Here is a 26662-nt window from a genome sequence, read left to right as displayed (position 1 = left end):
GGCATTCAGAAGACGGCGCGCGCTCCAGCCGCGAGCTTAACGGAAATATTAACGGCGAAGGCAGAAGAAGTGATCCGGTCAGCGTCGCAACCATCACACCGGACAGTCTGCCGATGAAGGAGAGCAAAAGCATCTCGGATTGGGCAATAAAGAAGTAAGTAGCTAGTGGTGTTTCTTTATTATTATTATTATTATTATTATAGTGAATGCATTATATAACTAAAGTGCATTATAACTAAAGTGCACATATGTATAGATTTTAAATATATTTTCTTTCACTATAAAATAATGGTTTACTTCGTATCACTATTAAATTAATAAATAATAATTACATTATTCATTGATTAATAGCAAACTATAAAACTATTATAAAATTATTTTATATTGACATAAAGGGAAACATAATTTATTAATGAAAATTTTAATTATTATTTATTATTATTATTATTATTATTATTATTATTATTATGTTTTAAAATCACTATTAAATAATTTAATAATGAATAAATTGTTCCCCATTAAATAATGTTTCACTTTGTGTCACTATAGTCAGCCATTTTTCCTTTGACACTAATGCACTAATAAGTTCCATCTAAAAGTCAAAAGCAAGCCTTTTTTTTAACACAGAGGAGTCAAACTATAGACTGTATGGGAATTAATGATTACATGATTCAGATCATGATTCCAGATTAGGGCTTTTCATTCTGTGTGAGGTTTAAAAATGGTGTCCATAAGAGGAATGCATCATTTATTAAATTGTTTAATCATAAGGAGTCCTGGGAGTCACATTAAATGAAGAGTTTACACGAGTTTAGCAATAAACAAGGACCCCTGTTGAGTCCTGTAAACAGTGCATCATGGGATTTGCACATTAGAATTACAAAATAGCAATGCTCTCCAGCAGTGAATTCTCACTGAATTCTGAATACTGGCTTCTCCATGCACTGCAAATGGACACAATCTTCAAAATGTGATAATGTAGTTCCTACATGCTGCATATTAAACAATTTTTAAAGACTGATGTATTCAGTGTGAGTCAGAGTATATTTTTCGGCAACCTTATAAAGGCACATTTATTTTATAAATTTAACAAGGGGTGTTCAAGTCAAACCGGGACTTTTGATGTGCAGAGTGACAGAACACAGTAATGAAAGTAAAAGCTACTTTTATTTCTTTATATAGCATCCTGCTACACTAATGCACTTATCCCAGTGTTTCATCAAGGTAGAAAGCTTTTTCAGCATTAAGCCATGATCAGACTGCGTGCTTCACATCTGAAACACTGGCCTCCCAGGAAATCCTTTAATGTCCCAAACATGTGAAAATGGCTTGGATCAAGGTCAGAGCTGTTCGGGGAGATGTGGAAGTAACTCCCAGCCGAGTTCCTGTAATAAGAAAGTGGTGTTGAATGATTGTGTGTACAGTTCCCACAGACAGATGCGTCTCTTCTGCAAGGTGACAAGTTATTTGTCAATTTTCATGGTTCAGGCGTTCCACTCACTGAATGTTTATAGGAATGCAGTGCGCTCCGAGTCACCTCAGCCGTGATCGTGATTCACAGACATACGGCCCACTTTAAACTATTTGCACCATTCAAATGTTTTACGGCTAAGAGTCTCATCAATAAAGTGTGCTTGAAGTCTTTGGTGCAATAAAGAAATGGTAAAAAAAATATATAAACTATGGGATTAAGTACTTTGTTATTATAGTACTGCTTTTTAATGATATAAATGATTGAAATGCAATTCTTCAAGTTAAATCACAAACACCATTTACAAGTGTTAAAAATTGTGACATTACAATTCAAGTCAAGTAGACCTTGTTTGTCATCTCAGCCATATACAGTGTGGTACACAGAGGGTCGGGTGAAATAACATTGTCCTTGGACCATATGATGTGCGATTATAAGCACATTCAGAAATCAGACACGCACAAACACATTGGGGAGACCTAACAGTATGTAAACAGTGTGGATCTGTGTAAATTGGCAGAAAATGTAAAGTTCAGGATGGAACTGTACAAACTGTTAGTATCAACCCCAGTATCAATCAACCCCCATATATGTGTGTTTTGACATCCAAAAATAAAAATAAAAATTGTTGTCCATGCACCCGTCTATTGTGTCCACTCTGTATTCTCTATGTGATCGTTGTTGTTAATGAGCCACACTACTTTGGTGTCGCTGGCAAGCTTGATGATGTGGTTCATACTGCAGCTGGAAGTGCACATCTTTGTAAGCAGCATAAATAGAAGCAGATTCAGCATACACCCCTGTGGGGCGCCAGTGCTGAGCATAGTGTTGGAGCTGCTTCTTCCAATTTATACTGTTTGGGGTTTCTCGGGGTCTTTAGTCCAGAGACCAGTTATAGATGAAAGTGTTGGGGCCCCATCTGGCCAAAGTTTCCATTTATTTGCTGACTGATGATAGTGTTTAACTCCAAACTAATATCAATGCAGAACATTTTCATGTTCATGTCATGTTGATCCATGTGGGTCAGAGCCAGGTGGAGTGCACGCAAGATTGCATCATCTGCAAATCTGTCTTTTTGGGTGTGCCTGAGAGTGGGGGAGTAAAATGTTTATTTTTCATTTGGTTCAGGAACAGCTGCTCAAAGCACTTGACAATGATTGGTGTGAGGGCTACTGGGTGGTAGTTGATGAGCTCTGACACTGCAGCCTTCTTCAGCACTCGGATAAACGGTGGTGGCCTTGAAACACTGTGGGACAACAGCTTGGATCAGGAAGGTGTTGGAAATGTCCATTAGGAAATGAGCCAGCTGAATCTGTGCAAACTCACCCCTAAGGAGTGTCTCTCTGTCTTACACTGGCAGGGGACAGAGAGCATCTTGTCTTCTAGTGGGGGAGAAGGAGGGGAGGGCTTTTCTAGATTGGTCTTGTCGGCCCCTAACCTGCCATAAAAGGATTTGAGAGTGAATGGCAGAGTGTCATTGGTATCATGGGATACTGTTTTTTCAGTGCTGGTCTGGATACCTTTCCACGTGCACCATAAACAGGTCTTGAACAGGTGTCCTCCAGCTTGATGGGAGGTTGTTACTTACTTCTCAAATCATCGTGTCATCTTCTGAAAGCAGCATCTTCGGTTCTTAACAGTTTGTGGATTTATGGCTTGTTGATGGCACATGTGGTGATTTCATGAGTCCCTTCAAGTCAAGTGGGCTTTTATTGTCATTTCAACATGGTCCAGAAACAAGGTACTACATTCAACATAATTGAACATCATACATTAACAAAACTAGCTAAGACACCTAATTGGCTAACTGGCTAAGAAAACAAATGAACACCATAAAGTAAAAAAAAAAAAAAAACTAGCTAAGAACTAAACTAAAAAGACAAAAAGATAACATAAAGTCATGTTACATGACTGTAACATCCTCACTGCATTTAGAGTAAGACAGTGTACTCAATCAGAGTGTGTTATGCAAGCCATTGGTCACCACCTCCCTAAAGATGGCCCAGTGTGCACTTTAAGCAGTCCTGTAGATCTTCCACAGCTCTCGCTGCCCACACTCTTCTGTAATCTGTTTTCTTTTAGGATTTGCCCTCAGTGGTTTCTATAATGGTTTGTATGATGGAGATAGCATTACCGTGTTGTGGCCAGAGAGTTCTAGATTCGGACAAGGAGTAGATTTTATTGTTGTAGACAATGACAACCCACCATGTTGGTCAAGTTTTTATGATTGATTGATTAAAGTCACTGGCAAAGATTAAATAAAATCCCGCAGAGTAAAGAGCTCACAGTTTGCTCATGGTTGATAAAGTGCCTTCATATTATTAAGGATACTACTATTATCACAATAATAATAATGAATGTTTACATTCTACATTCAACAGGCATGTATTTCACCATTCTTCAAAGAAGATTAGGGATTTTATTGGTAATTTTGGTGTTTGCATGACATTCTGCATTGATAAACATACAAAATGTCTCACATAAATATCAGTTACCCTTGTTAGCTAAATGGCCATATCTGGGTTGTTGTTGTTGTTGTTGTTTATGTCTCACTCTTCACATCTCTGTGGTCTGATCTGGTCAATTTTATTGTCCTGGGAGTGAACATTTGCCAGTAAGATTGATGGGATAGCTGGTTTGAATGGGTTAGCTTTCAGCCTGGTCTGTACGCCTCTTTGCTTACCCAGCATTTGTTTTTCCTCTTGCACTCTTTGCCAGGGTGAACCTAGCTTTCATAGCAAGTCAAGGTCACGAAGCTCATTTGTTAAATGAATAGAATGGGGTTGTTGTTGCTTGGACATCCTTCCTTCGATAAACTGTAAAGCCCAGTGGTCGTATTTCATGTTTCTGCCTGTCCTTTTAATGTCTAGAAACTGGCAAAATATGCCAATAAACCTGCACATTTTTTAATGTAAGAATAAATTTTAATGCTTTTTAAATTTATTAGTAGATATATGCTCAAAAGTATGTTAGGTTTAATGTAAGTTTAGTAAATTATCTAAGTTTGTAATTTATCTAACAAAATTACTTCTACAATTACAATTGTTTAAGTAGCTCCTTAATTAAATGAGCTGGGTAGTAAAGGCTTATAATTTGGTTTATTGCATTATCTAGCTAGTTTAGCTAATTAGATTTTTTTGTTGTTTCTAATTTCAATTTAGTTTGCAAAACAGCAAAGTTTCCTTTTTTTTGTCTTTGACCTAAGTAATTTTTTGCTTCCAACATTCCAAGTTTAATTGAGGAAGATTTTAACACATGAATCATACATTTATTTTAGTACAATTTCACTGCCCTTTTTAGATCCATAGTCCATTATTAGCATTATTCCCAAAGTATTATTTAATTAGGGATGCTAATTTTACATTAAATTTGAATTCCAGTAGCTAGCTACATCAGTAACCATGCATCAAGAAAGCATCACTGTACATTTCTACTGTAGGTAAAGTCCTTTTTAAAAACAACATACTGGGTAAGAGTATTTTTTGCACTTTTGTTCATGCCTAGTCCTTGTGCCATGTTGTAAGTTTAAAATGCTTTTGTCAGGTTATTTGTATTGTAGTCTGTTTTGCTTAATTTGACATCATTATTTGTGAAATAAGTCCAGATTATTTCATTTTATCTGTTTGTAAGCAAAACGATGCACACAAATATCCACTTTTATTATGTAGCATCATGAATATAAAGTATAAATATTGGCATTATTCATGGTATAGATTTGTGCAAAATAAATATTTAAAGTTATTTAATGAGCAAATGTGTTGAGAAAACATGGAATTTGAGCAGAAGTTTGGTCAGTCAAGGACACATCTACTACAGCATCTAAAGCAAAAATGGAACAATGATTAATGACAAGATTATCAGACTGTTTTTTTCCCCTCCAAGTAACATTTACAAAAAATAAAAAATTAATGACTCGGGTTATTGATTTACACACAAGCCACAGAGCCCTTTTTTCTGCACTATAAAAAACTGCGGTATAAAAGTAATTACATTATAATAATTATATATTACCTTGCCAGCCTCTGATTTTTAAACATCCTATTGTCCATGTAAAAGTCTGTTCTGAAATACTCCTGGCACAATCTCAGAGGATCACAGCAATGCAGAGTTGAACGTTCTACTTCATTTAATAGCACCTCAGCTCAGAAAGTCTCTGTAGGGCTCACGTTGACCTAAATGACCTAATCTGTGCTGTAAAATGTCAAATTGACTGAGCAGGTTCTTTCTTAGAACAGTGCAATAAACCATAAACCACACACAACCTGTTTCACCTAATTTGTGCAACATTTAAAACAACTATAAAATCTCATTAATTAATAATTTACTAACACATTTCCTGTACAGCATGTACCTTCCTTTGCTTTAGTCATTAGTTTACATTGACGTGAACACTAACAATCACAGCATTGAGTAAGCCGTTACTGAAAATTTATCTTATTGATTTATCACTTTGTTTATCGCTTTCTTTTCAACTCAGTGGCTGCTCCTGATCTTCTGGACCCCAAAGCTGCTGCTCACAACTCCAAGCCCCGCCTGTCTTTTTCCGCCAAGCCAGTGGTGTTGAATTCTCAGGATGACTTTGAGCCACGCGTCAGCGTCATGCGCTGGAAAACCGTGCTCACCGTCTTCCTGTTGGTCGTCCTCTACCTTATCATGGGAGCCACGGTGTTCAAGGCCCTGGAGCAACCATACGAGAACTCGCAGAAACTCGCCATCCTCAGTCAGAAGCTTCAGTTTCTCATTGATCACCCTTGCGTCAACTCTACCGAGCTGGAGGAGTTAGTGAAGGTGAGGCAAGAAACTCACGCGCTTACATACTGTATTTCTCACAATGACAGGGAATGAAACATTCACAATTTCATACTCTCTCTCTCTCTCGCTTTTTCTCTCAAAAACACAGATATGTCGCCTTTCTGTGGTGTACTCATGCTGGTTTATATTTCTACCTCATAAACTGAAGAATAGAGTGAAAGTGCTGAAGGAAGCAAAAGTGTTCAAACCCTAAGATTGAATTCAGCACCACGGACAGCCACCAGACATGCTCGCTTTGGCACTTGCTCTGTATTTCAGGCATGATATTGAAGTTTCAATAGTGAGAAGTGAATTCCAATTAAAATTCTACAGCTAGGTTGATTGGATTTATGTCTGTTCCTGCGTGACTTCTTACATTGGCTTCTTCCTTCAGTTGCATGATTATATGAACAAGACTATCTGTCTCTTATATTAATATTAGGATTAAAATGTTTCAATACCAAAGTGGCTCCAGTTAAAATATAGTGTTGTCTGGAACATGGACACACTGTCTTGTCCTCCTCTTTTTTTGATCACATTTCATTTTCCTGGGTGTGCCTCTGTTTTCCTGACTCATGCCTACTTTAGACTATTCTTTGGATTTTCTTTGATTGTTTGGTTTCTGGTTAACTTTGGATTTTTTTTATTGTAAATTAGTTTTGTTAACATATTGTGTGTATGATTGATGGTTTCCAACACAAGTTTTTTTGTAGTTTCACCCCAAGTGCTCCAAAAATAGTCCAGTCTCCACCATGTTCATCAGCCATCACCAAGCCAACAACTTATCCACTTTACTTTCTTCCTATTTCTTTTTCTCTGTTTATCTTTCTCTATCCACAAGAGTGCAAAACCCAAGCCTTTATCTATCATGGGCTACCAGTCCATTTATAAATAGAGATGAGTTTTTGACCATCGCCTTAAGCTCTGTCAGAGGCCATTATCGACTCCTTGTGTCTCCTTTACTCCCTAGAGCATTCTCCCTCTCACTCTTAGGTCACAAGTGTCCAAAATGACCTCTCCTATGATTTAACCTTGGTGCCTCAAAGCTGTCTGATTGTGCAAGAAATACCATGCTTGCAGCTGCCAGAGTTTTCTATAAGCTTTTACCAAATCAATTTCCAAGATGTTTTGGGTAAGAAAAGAACCACACAAAACCATTAATGAATACCTCATTGAGCATTGAAATGAGACAAACATGAAAAGAGTAAGCAGCAAATCCCTCATCCTCTGAATGCTTTATTTTGACTTCCTCCCGAGCCAAGCTTTTCAGCACCACACTGTGACACAAAAGGGAACTAAAAGGGCATGGTTAGCAGGGGACAACAGTGAGCAGTGACTCACTTCACCGACTGTCATACTCTGTTCCTCTACAACACAGTCGATAGGTTACACGCCAGGATCACCTCATTTAACTTTTTAGCGTCGTGCAGGATCCAGTGAGGCTGCAGATTCGGATGTGCTGGTGAATAGACAGGTGTCAGAAAAGGCTAATCTTTTTGAATTAAGGATAAAGTTTAGACTGAGCTTACTCTGGATTTTCTTCGAAGGAGGAATATAACCTAATCTCAGGCGTATGAATACATGAATCAGGATGTATTACAGCTAAAATTCCCTTATGATAAGTTAGCGATATAATTAACATTATATCAGTTTTATGCTCCGAAGTCTGCTTAGCACTCACGACCACAGACTGTTCTAGAAATACCATTGTTGACCATTTCAACAATGTATTTTTGGAGTAAAACAACAGGCGCATGTACAGAAAAGGTTAACTTTTCATTTAATGGTTCTGTTATTTACACACTCTAGCTGACCAGGCTCTGATTAAGATCTACACTCATGCTCCACTTTACTAGAAGTCCCTGTTCATTTATAACATCCAGCAATGTCACAGGATCACCAAAACTGCTTATTTGAAACTGACCTGGCCTTTTTTCTCTTTAACATCTTCAACATTTTGATTTCAGTGACCAATGCAGCCTTGGATTCCTGTTTTCAGGTCAAACGAATGGTTCTTCTCCAAATCTATCTCGAGATTTTAAAAGGTTTCCTGCTTACTATGGTGTAAAGGGTTTATTTAGTTATTTATTTTGTAGATTTTGAAGAAAATCACTGCAGACCTCCTTTCAGCCGGCCCAGTCAGGCCATTATTCTTTAATTTTTTTTTTTACTGCAGCAGTATTCGACTCCCTCGCGTACAGATTCAGTTCCAGTTGCGGCCGTGCTTTAGTAAAGGATCATCATGAACCCTCTGATGATTTATTAATTACCTTAAATCCAATACTCACATACTGTATAAACTGTTGGCACAAATGTACTGTACATACAATATGAGTAAAGTGCTACTAAAACACGTTTAAAACAGTTTTTTTTCCTTCATCCATCTGTCTAGGAAAATATTTCCAAATAATATCACTGAATCCACACTTTACTTATACAGCACTTTTATAAAAAAAGTGACATATGGTCTTGAAATCCTATGGGAGTCGTGCCTATGAGTATGTCATCTTTCCCGTGGTACTGCTCCTTTTTAAGACAAATGGCTATGCTGTTTTTGCTCAGTGGGAGTAATTAACTATAGCAGGAATGGTGGAGGAAGCGCAAGCCCTGCAGCATTGGAACAGTCACCTTCCTCCATTGCTGAGAGAGAGAGAGAGAGCATTTACTAATCTTCATTCTCTTCAGCTTGGCTAATTAAGTGCATAGCCTTGGGGATAGTAAAAGAAAGACAGTGAGAATCAGAATGCAATTTTTTAAAATATTTGGCAGAGATTAGCATCATATCTCACTGAACGTTACATATTTTGTTTTGAAACAAATGAAAGAAATAATTAGAATCAGAATCAAATCAAACAAATTGATTAATTCATAGCTAAAATAGTACACTAACCTTCAAGTAGAATGAGATTCTGATGTAAAACAAATCATTTAAAAACACTTATGTTAGCATCATGTTGCTTTTACAGTGTATATTGATATTCTACAAACATCATCAAAATAAGACTAATTATGCCAAATTCACTTTTAAGTCATGTTTAGACTTCCAGATGGATCTCCCATGTGGGTGTACGTACAAAAACATGTTGTTTGCATAGATTTTTCTCCGGATGTGATCTCATATACAGTAAGAAGACCCCCTTCCCAGACTTGTTGTTCTCTGAAGCATTGCTTAGCAGTAGGTCATTTACATAGACACTGACCTTGCACATTTGGAAAAGGATTAAAATGCTAGTTTGAGATAAAATATGCATTATAAAAGGGTTATTTCAGCTTGAGCATCAATTAAGAAATGCAGAGCTGTTGCGTATCAACAGGGAAGAGCTGAGGGCGGACAGACATTGTTATTATTTATAAGATTATGGTGATGAATGCTGTTTTAAGAGGCCCGCTGCAGTTTTCTCTGCCAAAAGCCCCAACATACACTAGACTTGCCTCTAAGGAAAAAGGTGTATGGAGGAGTAAAGGTGAGGTATTTAACCCCAAGAACACTGTACCAACTGTTAAGCACGGTGGTGGTAGCATCAAGCTTCAGGGCTGACAGTGGAACTAGTGATTTGCACAAAGTGGATGGAATAATCAATAAGGAAGAAAGCCCCAGAAGATCCTCACATCATCAGCTAGATCATTGAAACTTTGCAGAATGTATTGCTTGGGAAAAAACAGTTATTTCCAAGATACATGAAGCTGGTTTTGGAAGAGGTAAAGTAGGCTTCTTTTAAGTGTTTGGAGCCTTAACTCTTGAACATTTCAGACTCTTTATAAAAGTCAAATATGTGCCAGGAAATCATAAATTTCTTAGAAAAGGGTGGTCTAATATGCAACTAGGATTCTCCCAGAAGCTTAGTGATGGCTACCAAAAGCATCTGATAAAGTTGAAACCAAATAGAAGTAGTGAGATTATACAGCAAAACTATTTTGCAATACAAGTAGATCATATATCATCCTAGCAAAAAGCTTTCCATTTCAGTTTCCATTTTTCTTTTGTTCATTATTTCCAAACTTTCGAACCTGTTCTTGGTCAACGCTCATATATTTTTCATTATTGCAAAGATCTCTGGAAGCAAAGTGAAATTGAGAATGAAAGAGAGAATAGAGAAAATGTGGATGCGGCATCCTGATGAAAAATTAAGGGTGCATACTTTGAAATGCGGATGTTGTGTCAGTAAAAGATGAAAGTAGTCATGCAGAGAAAATCAACACTGCTCTCTCTCACTCTCTCTCTCTCTCTATTGCTATTTCTCACCTTTCTTTCCATCTCTTTTAGTCTTATTTAGAATTCTGAAAGAGTTGATAACATAGCATGGACTGGCTTTAACTATGCTTTTGAGTGTATTCATGTTAACGGTTTATTTTTTTAAGCAGAAGTGATAAAACATTATGTGAACATTAAGACTAAAATTAATCTAACTGCATGTGTGAGTTAGGAAGATTTCGCAAACTTCTTAAATTGGATTTTAATCCTGTTGAGCTCGATCGATCAATCAATCAATCAATCGAATACTCTAAATGAATGAATACAAATGGCTGAAAGATTAATTGAATCTTTTATATTAAACAGTGACCAGGGAAATTTCCTGTAAAGTATTTTTTAATTGGCTGGTAGGTGTGTGAAAATCACTCAGAAAATCTGTATTGTTACCATGACAACAATCTTAAAGCAAAAAATTAGCCACACAAAGTAACAGTGTGATATTTTCATAACATTATTTTGAAATGAGGAAATACCGGGCTTGGTGGAGAAAACGATTGTGTCCCTTTGCCCATTACATTATGGTAAAGGTAATTATGTAATATATTTTATTGCATTGTTTCACCCGTGCATTAAATGTAGTAAAAGTCCTCACCGTGTACACTAATAAGACATGATGAGAGAACAAACCATTCTCGTAAAGTGTCTCATAAAGCAGTGTGGTTACTTAATTAAATGTCTGTACATAACATCTGCACTCTGAGGAAATGATCCTGAAATAGCGAGAGCGAGAAAGTACAAGAAAGATGGAGAGAGTCTTATATATCACCCTGGTGTCATATATATAATAAAGCAAAAGATGTAAATGCACAACACAACACAAATACACTTATGAGTTATGAATGAACAGCTGTTATAAGAAAATGAAGCAGGTTGGAGTCTGTTTAGTCTTCCATTGCAGCTATGAAACAGCATATGATGTGTGTATGTGCTCTGCTGGCGGTGTGGGTGTGTAATTTAATGGTCGCTGGGTGTAATTTTCTGATAATGTGCTACCATGACAGCATAAACCTCAGTTAAATGTATGTTGTAGGTAAGCTGTCAGGCTGAGCAAGCAGGAAGAAAATGGCTGTTGAAGTTGATCCTTAAGGTTCAAGGTAGTATCAGAAACTGGCAGGAAGTGAACATACAGGTTTAGCTTGGCTCTGATTGGTCTTCCATGTTCCTCGAGCTCCAACTTGTTGTCAAGTTTACATATTAAAGGATAATCCGAAAAGATTTGCAACCATTGGAACAGATAAATTATGCTCGACAGTGGCCAGATTGACCCACACTGAAGAATAGTAAACCATCGAAGGTCCCATATTGTTCTATTTCTTTCACAAGTTAACCCAGAGCTTCCCGGAAATGTGTGTGTATGTTAATGCTCCAGCTGAAAAACCCCTTATATTATGCCTTATTTTATATCTCTCACTCCCTTCATTTCACTCCGTTTCCAAATTTGCGAGGTCATTGAATATGTAAATGAGCTACAGCTAAGCCACACCCCAAGGAACAACAGAGCTGGGAAGGCGGTCTTATTATATGAGGTCACATCAGGAGGAAAATCTAATCTATGCAAACAACACGTTTCTTGTTTGTACACACACAAATCTTAACGTCTAAACATGACTAAAAAGTGGATTTGGCATTATAGCTCTTCTTTTGATGACGTTTTTAGTTATTCTACAGATCACTCCAATAATGTACAGTATGTTCTCCTGTTTTCCGATTGCAGCAAGTGATGTCAGCCATCCGCGCCGGTGTGAACCCTTCTGGAAACTCGTCGAACGTGACAAGTTTATGGGACCTGAGCAGCTCCTTTTTCTTTGCCGGGACTGTTATCACTACTATAGGTGATTCGCACACACGTACACACAATCACTGCCAGACAAGCCTGTAACACATTCAGCTACTAAGGATACGATGCAGTAGATGTTGCATCAGTAAGTTTATAGAATTTATATTATATTTATGTATTAATTGAGAGAAGTGTTAATTACAGTGGGAGTGGGAAGTGAAAATGAACCCAGGCACATCCATTCTAAGGAACTTCTGCATCACTCAGTATAAAACCTGGTCTGGCAGCAAACTGGTGAATCTGAGGGAAGAGATTGGATTCCTGTACACAATTAATCTATATAAATCAAATAAATGTTTTGTGTGTACATTGGTCAGAACTTTTTCAATTATATCTTTACATTCCAGTACATTGGATCCGTCTGTCTGTTTGTCTGTATGTCTGTCCAGTCAATTTTGTCACAGCATCACATCATACCCGAATGTTGTGTAAAAGTGATGGTATGAACAGGTATGTGCCATGTAGGTACTGTATGTATTTGGCTGGCAACAAAAGAATACAACTTGGCGTATACAAGGCATACGATACTCACCCTTACAGAATGTGATTTCTTTGTATTAATAAGTTAGACAGAGAGTTCTGCTGAACAGAAAGTCAGGCAGGCGTACGTGGGCTTCAACCTGAAATAATAATAATATCACTGATTACATTAAAGCTGATCCGATTATTTCTAGTAACTTTTCTAGTTAACTTTTTAACTATTTCTCCAAACTCTTTACCCAACAATGACAGAAATTAGAAGGCGGAATATTTAAGTACAGAAAGTCAGACAGTACAGAACCAGACACAGCACTTGGCAAGATGGTTTCATTGTGAATTAAACAGCAACCTTTAATTATTAAAAGTGTGTTTTTGGAGCATGCTACATTTGCAGCTGACTGAGTTGCTTTTATCGGATACATTATCAGAGTCTGAATGATAATGACAGAAAAACAGAAACCAGAAAGCATCCATTTGTTTAATAACAGTTAAATAATCCCCTGATAGTCCTGTCGAGCAGTGCACCAACAGTGAGACGGCTCCAAACACAAGACGGATGGATTCTGTCTGAGTGGGTCAGAGAGCATGAGAAATATATGCATATGCCAAAAACAGCTGCACTGAGATTGTTTTTTTTTTTTTTATTCCTCCAAAATTCTCTCTTTTGTGTTGTTCATTGAGACGATGAGTGGTGCGTACATACTGGGTTTATTCAGACGTGAGACTTCGTCTTATTTCTGCTTCAGATGGATCTTGGAGAGAAAGACGTGGTAATTGCATTCACCCGATTGGTACACAGACGAGAAGTGTGTGCTCGAGTTAAGTGGTGGAGAAGTGAGTTGTGAGTTGAGGGTGTGCTGATTGGTGCAGGCGAGGGTGAAAGGGAAACGTTAATTGCAAGCAAGGCATCTTGAGGTCAAGGAGATCTGCTCCAAGGTACTAAGCAGAGTGAGACAGATGGTGAGATCTGATGGATCTCAAGATTATAGAGGTTATATCTTATGAGACACACACGCACATGATATATGCACACATGATAGTTTAAACTCCATCAGAATATTTGTAAAGCTTTATCTCACTTCATCTTCCCTATTCGCTGATCAGGGAGAGACTTTAGTGGAAGTGTACTCCTAAAGAACAGGCTTCTATTAGAGCGGTAGTGAATCACATGGACTTCTATAATAGCGTCCCTTCAATGCCTATTCTCAGCTCTCCAAGCTGAAAAAGCCCTTCCTCGTCTCTCCCAGGCTATTATTCCTGACATCTCACCCGTGCACTTCTTTCGACTCCTCGCTCCATCTCACTTTTTATTTGATCCGGCTTTCATTTCTGCTCCATTAGCTGATCATTTTTTCCCCGTCATCTATTTAAATTTTCTCATATGTCTTCTGTTTTTTAGACTTTATCAGACTTTACTCACCCACTTAGCATTGCTTTGTCTTTATCTACAGCCATTCATCATCTTTAAATATATAGATCCATGTCTCTTTTTTTTTTTCCCTGAATGACAGGCATTTAGAATCGTATCAACAGAAACATTATATTGCATTAACAGAAAAAAGGAAGGAACCGAAACATCAGAAGCTGCAATTAAGTTCTTTTATCTCTCTGTGAAATGTATACACTGTAGACGCAAAAATGGGTCAATGTTTGGAGAATATTAAAAATTCATTTCAGTAGACATGTCAATATTTGCTTAGGGAAAGTTCCAGCTTTTCTATTCAGATTTGTGCTAAGTAGGCACTTATGATGACGTCAGACCGAGTTGATCTTTCTTTGTTTGGCAGCAGTGATGAAAATGCATCTCAGCCAGGTCAATAAATTTTGGAACAAAAAAAAAAGTTTTCCATTTGATCCCTGTACACCACCACATTAAATTTGAAATGAAACAGAAAGTGAAAAGTTTTGTGTTTGACAAAAGTGTGGCATTACAGCCACTTTTTGAGGACTCATAAATAATCAAACAAATAGCTGACATTAATCTTTGATTAATTTCAGCATTACTTCTTGACTTAACAAGCAGAGAAAAGGCCTGGAGGTGACTTTGAGTGTTACATTTCCATTTGGTTGCTGTTCACTCGAACTTTCAACATGAGGTCCAAAGAGGTGTCTATGCAACTGAAGAAGACCATCAACAGACTGGGAAAAAAATATTAAAGAGATAGACTAATACAACAGTTTGGAACATTCCTAAAAAGCAGGAATTGAGTGGTAAGCTCAGTAACAGCCAATGGAACTCAACTGGATGTCCGCAGAAATCTGTCCATGGTGAAGAACTCTTTCACAACATCTAGTCAAGAGCACTCTCGGCAAGTCATTGTTAAAGTGTGTAGTCTATAGAGACGACTTTATGATACAGACGCTTCACAACAAGGTGCAAGCCACTGGTAATGCTCAACAACTGCTTAGACCCAACCAAATCCGATATGATGCCACTTCAAAAAGCAGATGGATAATGACTCAAAAAACATACAGTGAAAGCCAAAGTAATGGCTTATTCTTCACTTGCCAAAGCAGTCACCTGCTCTCAGACAAGAATGAAGGCAGAAAGAGCCATAAACAAGCATCAGCTGAAATCTTGGAAAAGCATCTTGAAGGAGGAAACAGCATTTGGTCTTGTCCATAGGTTCCAGACTTCAGATAGTCAGTGCCTGCAAAGGTTCCTCATCTGAACATGCTAATGTTCATAATTATGTTTGTTCCTTTATGGCGGCACAGTGGCTTAGCGTTTAGTGCTGTCGCTGTGATCCTCCTGGATCCGCGTACGATCCTACCTTGTGGTCTTTGTGAATGAGGTTTGCATCTTCTCCCCATGCTGTAGGAGCATGAGAGTCTGTTTACTGTATGTGTGTGTGCCCTGTGATGGATTGCAATTTTTAACCCTTTCCAGGGTGTACCCTGCCATGTGCACTTAGTCTCCTGGGATAGGCTCTAGCCACTTTGGATAAAGCGGTATTGACGATTGTTCCTTCATTTATGAGCCTCCTAAAAATGGGTCTGAGTGTCTATGAAAATGGCTATAATTCCTGAATGCCACACTTTTGTCAAACACATTAAATGCAAGCTGAAAGTTTTTTACTATGCTGACATATTGAGTGTTTCGTTTCAGATTTGATGTGGTGGTGTATAAAGGCCATGTTCTTTTGCAGGTTGCATTTTTGCAGTCTTTTTCAGCATCCTCTTTTTCCTACAGGATTCGGGAATATTTCCCCTCATACAGAAGGAGGAAGGATATTCTGCATAGTGTACGCGCTGCTGGGAATCCCTCTGTTCGGCTTCCTGCTGGCGGGAGTGGGCGACCAGCTGGGGACCATATTTGGAAAGGGCATCGCTAAAGTGGAGAAGATGATTGTGGTGAGTCAACGATATAAAAAAGCGAAAGAAAATACAAGAGGGCATATTCTTAGTTCAGCTGTTTAAAACCAGAAGACTAGATTGGAGAATTTGAACAACGTGTAAAAACAATAAATACATGTAACTCATTGGGTGCATACTGTAATACGATGCATGTTTTGAGTTGGTATGATTTTATTTTTTTCTTTTGTTAGACACTTGGGTCTAAAAAAAAAAATCCTTAAAAACACAGAGAGCACACCTCTTAAGATGTTTTATGGACTGTGTAATAACTTTTCTCTCTCTCTGATGTTTGGCAACACTACTCCGGGGCTGAAATGTCGAGCCAGCTGTTTTTCAGCGGTGCTGCTTCATTTGTCCTAAGAGACGCTCTCACTTTCAGACACAATTCATGCTGTACTCACACTGAACGTCCTCACAGGACCATCGAGTACCGCCGTGTTCACTTTATCACAGCTCTGCTTATGTGCAGCACGACCTGATCTGAGACTTCTGCCTCGACATGTGCTCTGCCTGAACTGATATCAGGGCAGATATTATATAACAATATTATTATATATTTTTGTTAAAAAATATTAAACATATTCTTTTAGCATTCATTTGAATTATGTTATCAATTCTTCAGTAACGGCTGTGTAATGTGCACCGTGCAGACGGCGGAGACATGTCTAAAATCCAAATATTCGTAAGGAGCAGTATGTTTAACGTTTATGGAAGAAGTCTGAAAGTTTTTATAGATAGTAAAAGATGATAAAGCCAAGCTGAAGTTCTTACCATATGCATTATTTAGACCTTGGACTTTCTGACTCACCCCCTAGAATATGATTTTTTTTTTTAATCTTTAACAAGCTTAGACGTGTTTCAGAACTACACATAAAACTACCTGGGGCTCTTGTAAAGGAGAAAACACTCTGCAATATTAATGTCTAACAGGCACATAAGAAATCCACTAGTTGATAAAAAAAAAGGCAGATGAAAGTAGTCTGTGTATTTAGCACCAATGGTCAGATATAAGTTTCATTGCATAAGAGTTCTAGCAGATTAGGGTTATTGTGATACTCAGTGATACCTAACAACTTTATATATGCAGTAGGGTTTTTATTTACATCATTACATCTGAGAAAAATGAACAATTCTGTACAGTATGTGATATACACTAGCAGTACTGTATGCCTGTGCATAGTATAAAACACAGAGGGCAAAAACTTACCCAAGACCTATCCATCCATCTAGTTACTTTCGTCTATAATATATATTCTCATGTCAATCAATTATACATTATGTGCCAACCCTTCCTGTTAACCATATAATTATATGAATTATCTATCTATTATACATCCATTCATGCATCCATTCATTCATTTATTCATTCATTCACCCATTATACTGTGCCATACTTTTATTTAAATCTCATAACCATATATTATTCATCCACCTCCCCCACCCCTTTGACTCTGTATCCATCTGTCTATCCATCCATTGATCCCACACTTCATCTATCTTTTGAAACAGGAATGCATCCATCCATCTATCCAGCAATCCATTTACGTACGTTCAACCATTAATCTTCCTATTTACCATCTATTCATCTATCCATTCATTTATCCATCCATCCATCCATCCATCTATCCCCTCGTTTTTGCCTATTTTACCCCCATCGTACACTGTCAAACCTCCCAATGAACTTTACACTATTCATGCACCCCATCTCTCCTCTCTCCATCCATAAAGTGACTTATCTATTGATCCCACCCTCCACAAAATCTTTTAAATATTCATCCATACAGCCTTCAATCATTCCCATGTGCCACCCATCCTATAACCCGCCCATCTATATAAACCATCCATCCTGTCCATCCATAATTAATATATCATATACAGTATCTATCTATCCATCCTTACCTTTATTTAGATTTTACATTTCTCACTTTACCTGAAACCGGTGTGAAATCGGTAGAGTCAGTTTCCTCTTCTCTGCATAACTGACTGTAACTCAGTTCACTTTTTCCAACACGTTATTGTTTCTCTAGTAACAACATGATATGCGGCTCATTATTTAACAGTTAATTCCGACCGAGTAATCTGATTGCATGACAGGCTTTCCAAGAGTGGTGATAATAGATGATAACACCACAGAGATGTTCAAATATAGAGTGTATACACATGACTCCGTGTCCCAGGTGTTCTAATAACTGTTAATTACACTAACTGTCAGTCACCAGCATGGGTGAAAGTAGGTCCGTACGACCGTCACACTGAGGAGAGAGAGCAACTGCCTACCGGAAATCACGTTCAAAACCAGTCACAGAAGCACTTTCAGCAAGAAAACACATCTAATAGCGCAGTATCCTGCAGTACACCACTATCCCTCGTGTGATAATGCCTAATTAGTAAACTGACATGGATTTAAAAAAAAAAAACATAGTATGCGGTATGATAATTCCAAATCTTTAATTATTAATCAACCACAATCTCGTGCTGTTGCTAGAGAAACAACTCTTTAAGATTTGTTTTTGGAGAATAAGTGGCTATGAGTTTGGTAAGAGTACCTCCACTTTGTGTCAAACCACATCAAAGCACTCCGCCCTCCCCTAACCTCTTTTGTACCTCTTTTGTATCACTTAACACAAATTCCATATGAATATAAACCTAGCCAGTATAATAAACCATAATTATACATTTACACTGTTCCTTACACTTTGCGCCACCACTGAAAAATAAGGGTTAGTGAGCATCCGTATTATTTCCTGTTAGAAAAACAAGTCAGGCTCCACAGATAAGATAAAGTGAATTTAATTAAACTGCTCTGTCTGTTGCCTGGAAAACCTTGTGTAGAAAATAAAAAACAAACTCACCTGTCTATGCCTGGCACTGGAGAGAATTTAGTCTTTAAACATAATGGACATTTAAATACAACATAAAGCCAGGCATAAAGGGATTGAAATGCATTTTAAGATTACAGATTTCTTTTTTTGCAATCCAATCTCAAATCAGTGACTTAATTGCTTTATTGCTTAGGTAGGATTCTTGTTGTGCAGTTCAATTAATGTTTTGTCACAAGTATTCACCAAACACAAATAATACTTACTTATAGGTTTTGCAAGAAATGTCTTTTTTGCACATATAAACGCTGTTATACCTTATAAACATTATACATTCCAATGTGACTTTTTATAAATCATCTGATTATATAAACTATCCATCCATCTATCCCTGCATCCATCCCTCCATATACGCATTATACACTCCCTATGTACCTTATGATTATACAGTATACTGTTTATTCATGCTTCCATCAATAAATTCATATCTGTTTATCCATCCAACTAACCAACATTTCCTTATGCCAACCTTACAATAAACCATAAAACTATATAAAGCGTCCATCTATCTATCCATCCATCCATCCTATGAATCCTTCCTATAAACATAAAACCATGCAACTTGTGCATTTTTCCATCCATCCATACAAAACCATACCTACTTCTCTCCACCCATTTTCTCATTTATATATATATTCATCCCTTTATTCGTCTACATGAACATCTCTTATACACTCTTGTGTGCCAACTGTGCATATAAATGATAAAACAAGCCATCCATCCATCCATGGATTCATCTATCCATCCATCCCCTAATCCATCCATCCATCTATCCATCCATCCATCCATCCATCCCATGTGCAATAACCCATCCTATAAACCCCAAAACAACCCACCTATCTATTACCCATCCTATAAACCCTAAAACAACCCACCTATCTATTTCCCTATTGCTCAATGCATCCATCCATTCCTCTCTTACCACAGAAGTGGAACGTGAGTCAGACAAAGATCCGCGTGATCTCCACGGTGCTCTTCATCCTTTTCGGCTGCCTCCTTTTCGTCACGCTGCCAGCCATCATCTTCAAGAACATAGAAGGCTGGAGTGCCCTAGAGGCCATTTACTTCGTCGTCATAACCCTGACGACCATCGGCTTTGGCGATTTTGTTGCAGGTGAGGGTGAACGCCGTTACCATCAAGAAAACAACGGTAAGCTACAACACATCCTAGTTCTTTATGTGTAAAGTTTTTTTATTCGGCAGCCAACTAAAAACAGCCAATAACCAGTGAGGACATGCAGAACCGTGAGAGCTTAGTGTGTATTTGTATAGCATATTGCAGGTCATTAAAGGATTGAAATGACTATAAGAGGCAGATTTCAAGTTTTTTTTTTAATTCAATGTCTACACACATTCCCAGTTCCAGCATTTTTTTTAGAAGCTTCTGTAAACATCGGGCATATTGATCTACAGCCGTGCACAACCCCTTGCAATATTGATTTACAGTAAATTCAGTGACATAATCCAAATTGGAATATTGATGAAGGCAAAGGCTTCACTATTAAAAAAACATTCTGTTTGCTCTGTCCATCTCTCTCTGTCTCTGTCTTTGTCTCTGTATCTCCTCGCTGTACAGGTGGCTCTGAGGTGGAGTACCTGGACTATTACAAGCCTGTGGTATGGTTTTGGATTCTGGTGGGACTGGCGTACTTCGCCGCAGTGCTCAGCATGATTGGAGACTGGTTCCGGGTCATTTCTAAGAAGACGAAAGAAGAGGTAAAGCTCAGGTTCAGAGTGAGCTAGGGATGTCATCTACTGGGCCATGCACCCGCTTGGAAGGTCCACGATGACAAATTTGCAATTTTTTTCTTAAAGATCGCCCAAAATGAATGCAGCTTGTCATGTCCTAATGGTTAAATGCAGTAAAATTAGAAGTAGAAGCAGACTGCCACTGCTACCATCTGGACTTGTTGCTGTGCAAATATAGTGCACTTACTTGCATTTATCTCTACTGCCTTTCTCTTCTTTTATCTGGCTTTTTCCACTCCCCTTTATCTTTTGCTGCTGTCCATATTGATTAAAGGCTAAGAGGGCTCTCTGGTCAAACTGTAAACCTGTACAATTGCCATGTGACCAGTTAGGTATCTCAACGGGATGCTCTCATTGTCTCATTCTTTCCTCTATGTTGAGGCAGGGGTGTGATCAATACCTGTCGGCGTGTGCAGCTCAGAAAAACACCTGCCAGCAGCCTATGGCGCAAAACGTACCTCTAAATGATATTAATACTTGAAATTTGTTAAGTTGGAAACTCTGTAAGGCACTGGGAGTCCTCTCAGTTTCCCAGTTAGCTACTCTGTCACTGGTGGAAATTTGAATTAAAACTAAATTGAATCGAATAGATGAGTTACTGACCTTGTGAATCAAAAGAATGGAGTCAGCGTGAAATTAATTAATAATGATTCATTAACAGTGTGAACTGAATAAATGAACATTCATAAGTGAACATTATGAATTGACTGTATGAGTTACAGGTAGTGTGATTCAACGAAATGATTCAGGAACAGCATAAAAAAAGAATAATTGAATCACAGGCAATGTGGTCTGAATAAATGAGTCACAGTCAATGTGAATCAAATAAATGAGCCACGGTCAGTATGAATCAAGTAAATGGCTTACAGGCAGTTTGGCTCGAGTAAACGGGTTATAGGCTGTGTGAAGGGAATAAATGTCTCACCGTCCTCGCGAATCAAATAAATGAGTCACATGCAGTGTGAACTGAATCAGTGGCAGGCGCTGCGAATTGCGCACATGCGGAGTCACATGCAGTGCAAAGTGAATAATTAAGAGTGACTTGAAGAAATAAGTCTTAGTCAGTGTCAACTGAATAAATGAGTCACGGTTGGTGTGAGTTGCATAAATGGATCACAGACCATATAAATCAAGTAAATGAGTCAATGAGAGTGAGAATTAAATAAATGAGTTGCAGGTGACGTGACTCGAATAAGTGTGTTTAAAGCGGTTTGATTTCTATAAGCGAGTCATGGGCAGTGTGAATCTAATAAACGAACCACAGGCAGTAAGAACCAAATAAATAAGTCATGGACAGGAAGAATGGAATAAATAAGTCATGGGCAGAAGAGATTAAACAAACACAGACAATATGGATTGAATATGAGAGTCCTGGCGGTGTAAACTGAGTTCATGAGTCACAGGCAGTGTGAATCAGTTAATTGATTCAGAGACAATGTGTGTTTAAAAAGCCTAAACTGCACAATACATTTTTGTCATCTTATTAAATGTGTTCGAAGGAGTCTCATGCAATAGTCAGTGCCAAATGCATAATACTTCTGGGTTCTGATGCATTTAGGTAAAATAAATTAACCAATGGAAACCGATATCACAAATTTTTAAACATCCTTCCAGTTTCTTGTAATAATATGGGATCTGTATTTAAATCTAGACCCCACTGAAGCAGCCATTTAGTTATCAGGAACCTGAATATCAGGATATGATATGATGAGTGAAAAAAATATATAGTTTCTGATATACTGTATGAGATTCTGATATCTAAAGCAGACAAGGAGTCGTGCATTGTTAGGAGTTACATTTTTAATTGGTTGTTGCTACGATACCATATCATAAGGAAGCACACATGATTGTGTAAACATGATTCTGATTCATGAGGCATGGAGTAATATAAGTAAAAAAAAAAAAAAAGAAAGAAAAGAAAAAAAAAACAACAGAAGGCAGACAATCCCGATGGATCATTTGAGATTTAAGCTGTTAACTGCTCAAAAAGCAGAGTAACCCCTAGTTGCCATCACACCTGTCCCAGGTTTCCTAGCAACCACCTTTTCCTTCTGTTCTTAAAATGATTTGTTTTATATATCTGGTAAGATAAAGAGATTTACACGAGCTGTTGAGAAACTAGATCCTTCTCCTACATACTGTAGTGTACACTTATGCAGACATACATGTGTGTTAAATCCTGTCGCACATACAGTACAGTACACACGCAAATGCATGGCATGCATAAGAAGTTCTTATTTCACTTCCGCATTATCGCTATTCATTGTGGCTGAAGGAAAAATAAAAAAAGAAAGAAAAAGGGATCCCACTTCATTAGTGTAGAAAGCACCTAAAGTATTCTCTTTATCGTCCCCTAAGAGTTCCTTTTTACTTTCTTTATACCTGATTATATTCCGCAGTCTCTCGCCCACATGTTCAGTTCACTTCAAAAGGGTTGCTGCTGTCGGTGTTTCTAACCTCACTTTCTCTCCCCCTCCAGTATTAGTATTGGTTCATCATTTTATTGCCTGCTTAATGCCGTCGCAGTTATCTCCTTTTTGCATTTATCCAATTGCTCATTATTTTGTTCCCCATGGTTTGGCTCTGTGGATAGAAGAGAGTGCGCAAGTTTTAAGCTGGTTGATGCCTAGAAACCGAATCAAAGACGGGAAAAAAAATATTAAAGAGACGTTTTTTGTTGTTGTTGTATTTTTCAGTAATCAACCAGATATGTGATGGTGACAGGCTACTTTTATATTAATCAGTCAGTGAAAGTATAATGATGCAGATTAGATACTGAATGTGAAATAGTTTACAAGAAGGGTTGAAATGATATAATAATAATATGACTTATATAACAGTTATTTCTAACCGATTAATCTGACTTCACAAGGGAAGTTCCATGAGTGCTGATAATAGAGCATAACAGGGCAGGGGCATTTAAATATATCTGTCATTCAGATAGGTGTTCTAACAATTATTAATTACACTGTCAACTCCAGCATTTGTAAAAGTAGGTCGGTGCAGTCCGCAATGCTAGAAAGAAGGGAGAGCAGCTGCCTGCCAAAACCAGTGACAGAAGCACTTTTAGCAAAAAAACATTATGTCATCTTAAACAACACTTTGTCTCCTTAGTGACTACATCCGAGTTGGTCTGTTCACAGCTAACACAAGCTACAGGTTTAAATCTCAAATCTCCATCTAAGTCCTCCTGATCGAGGACACTACTTGTTGCATGGAGCAAAGGGATTGTCCACACTACATAGGGAAACAGCTTTCCATTTTACTCTATTTGGGATTCAACCCGGGAATCCAGAAAGTTAGTTGATATTCTCCTTAACCTCTGGCTATATAGTACTGGTAAGAATTTAAAACTACTTTTACCCCAGTTAAATAAACTACTAATTGTACTAGTTGTACTAATACACTACAGCTACTAATTAAATACCTGTCAGTCACCAGCTCCGGTAGTTGCGGTTAATTAGTTCTGCCAATTGTGGAAGGATATGTGTTGGTTGACCAAAATAACTGGTTAAATAAATAAACAAATCATAATCAATCATAATCTGTGCCTTTTAAAAATTGTGTTTGTTAAACTGTTGTATAAAAAGTAATATCACATGTTAGGTCATGCTGTTGTGCCATAATATCAGCATGGCTGTGATATCTGATTTTCAGTACAATAGCATAACATTTAGTGTGATATTGCTTATATATAGTTTTGAATTCAAATTCTAATGAGGTTAGAATGAGGCTAATGTTCAGATGTTACTATACTTCTAGTTGTTTCATGGAATAACATACAGAGAATTTTTTTTTATATTCTTTTTATACCTGTGTATATACATATAAATTTTTTAGTTCTGATAGAGTAACTGCTATTAGAGACTAACCTCCCCATTTTTTAAACTATAAATATTTGTAACTATCAATAGTTTTTTTCTTTAAATAAGCACAAAGTAATGAGATATCAATCATGTTTTCCAAGATAAAGAAACATTTTCCTGTCTGTCACTCAGGTGGGCGAGTTTCGAGCGCACGCTGCCGAATGGACGGCCAACGTTTCCGCCGAATTCAAAGAGACTCGTCGCCGCCTCAGTGTCGACATCTACGACAAGTTCCAGCGCGCCGCATCCATCAAGCGCAAGCTGTCAGCTGAGCTCGGGATCAACAACGCACCAATCAGCCAGGAGATGACGCCGGGCAAGCGGGCACTCTCAGTCAACTTAGGAGACGACAGAGAGACGTACCCATCCTTCGCACTAGCACGCAACGGCAGCCTTTTCCTTAACGGCCTGAGCCCGGAATACGCCGACCGCCGCGATGTCGCCATAATAGAACACCTGAAATGAGAACTAAGATAATGAGGACGAGAGACAGAGAAATGAACTCTGAGAGCAGAACCGAGGAAGATGACAGAGTGGGAGAGGGAGAACTGCGAGAGAGGAGCGAGAAAATGAGGGTGCTTTGTTTACCACGAACACGTGTGCTGGATTACACGACTAGAACTTCTGCACTCTTACCTGATCGATACATCTTCATCACCGCTGACGTTTTGCTAACGCAGACAGTAATGCCTGGTAGTTTACAGGATTATCCTTCTGCACACGTACCCTTGACTCCGCCCCTTTCTCTGAGAAGCTCGCCGATGAGCTCTCAAGCCTCCGACCAGTGAAGATGTTCTTCACTACACAACTTTGTATCATCAACGATGAACCACCTGTGACTTTTCTACTCGCTCCTCTTTAAAGAAAGACAATTTTTTTTATTATTATTATTATTATTCCTACAAAAACCTTCTGGAATCTGAATGTGTCTCCATTGTTCTCAAAGGCCAAGCTGTGTTAATTAGTGCCGCAAGCTGTTTTAGACATTTCAGGTCCTTTGTGAAGCAAAGAATGTCCACGTCCATGTCTTTATAGCCGTGCAATTCATTTCAGTGCCTTAATGACTCCAGAACTCTTTAAAAAAAAAAACGCATGTGTCAATCTATTTCTGGAATCTGCTTAGATGTTAACCAAAAATCTGAGCAGGTAGGTAACCTGACGGCCGCTGAGGTCTGTTGTTGCTACGGTGATCTGGGAATCGGACACGAGCCTCTTGGCCAAAAACACACGCACGCACACACACACACACACACACACACACACACACACACACACAAAAGGAGATTACCATGGTTACCACAGCATGGTGACCGTGTGTAGTCTGACTCGCACACACTTCCCACTTCACACAGGCTACAAGTGCAAATCGGAGACATGACTCTAGAGCAATCCAGCAGCAGACTCTGGTTCTTTCGCAATTCCACGCCACATATCTTATTCACTCGAAAGCGTGTGATGAAATGACCACGGTGATGCATTTGCACATTTCAAAGGATGCAGACACACAATTTAGGAGGTATGACGGTTACAGTGAAAGGTGCCATCCGTTTAAATTGAATTACAAGCCCTAGAAATCGGTCATGAAATAATGGTTCATGAATGTGTGCACGTGCGTGCGTGCGTGTGTGCGTGTGTGTGATAATAAGAGCAATATATTAGTTCTTATCCATGGTCTTAGCTTTTGCTATTAGCTTGCTATTCTTGCTAATTCTTATTGCTTAACACCTTTTAGTTGTTCAGAAAAGAGATTAGAAAAGATCAGAGTTAATTCCTCAGCTAATTATCACATGAAGAAGTGCAAATCGTCAGAAAGTATCACCTAATTTAAGGAGAGGGAGAGTGAGAGAGAGATCTTTCAAAAAATCAGGGGTGGACAAAAGATTAGCTATAGCGTTAAAGTTATAATATGGACTAAATAAAACACAGAAAAGGATAACTTTATGACTATAGTTTGTGACCCAAAAAAAACTGTGTGTATTT

At 38.1% G+C, this 26662-nt stretch overlaps 1 protein-coding gene across 2 annotated transcripts; it reads left to right on the top strand.

The window, feature by feature from the left end:
* Positions 1 to 26356, top strand: kcnk2b (potassium channel, subfamily K, member 2b). 2 transcript variants are annotated; one of them, XM_053484038.1, is made up of 7 exons: positions 1 to 154; positions 5949 to 6259; positions 12229 to 12346; positions 16025 to 16185; positions 19995 to 20181; positions 20644 to 20783; positions 24815 to 26356. In XM_053484038.1, coding segments are annotated over exons 1-7 (1251 nt in total). In that variant the 5' UTR covers positions 1 to 153; the 3' UTR covers positions 25148 to 26356. The 2 variants fall into 2 exon arrangements, with proteins under 2 accessions (XP_053340013.1, XP_053340006.1); XM_053484031.1 differs by having other exon boundaries at positions 19995 to 20217.
* Positions 26357 to 26662: the final 306 nt, after the last annotated feature.

Source organism: Clarias gariepinus, chromosome 2, assembly GCF_024256425.1.
Source record: "Clarias gariepinus isolate MV-2021 ecotype Netherlands chromosome 2, CGAR_prim_01v2, whole genome shotgun sequence".
Classification (NCBI taxonomy): Eukaryota; Metazoa; Chordata; class Actinopteri; order Siluriformes; family Clariidae; genus Clarias; species Clarias gariepinus.
Note: the sequence above shows the minus strand (reverse complement) of the source record. Positions and strands in the feature narration are given on the sequence as shown.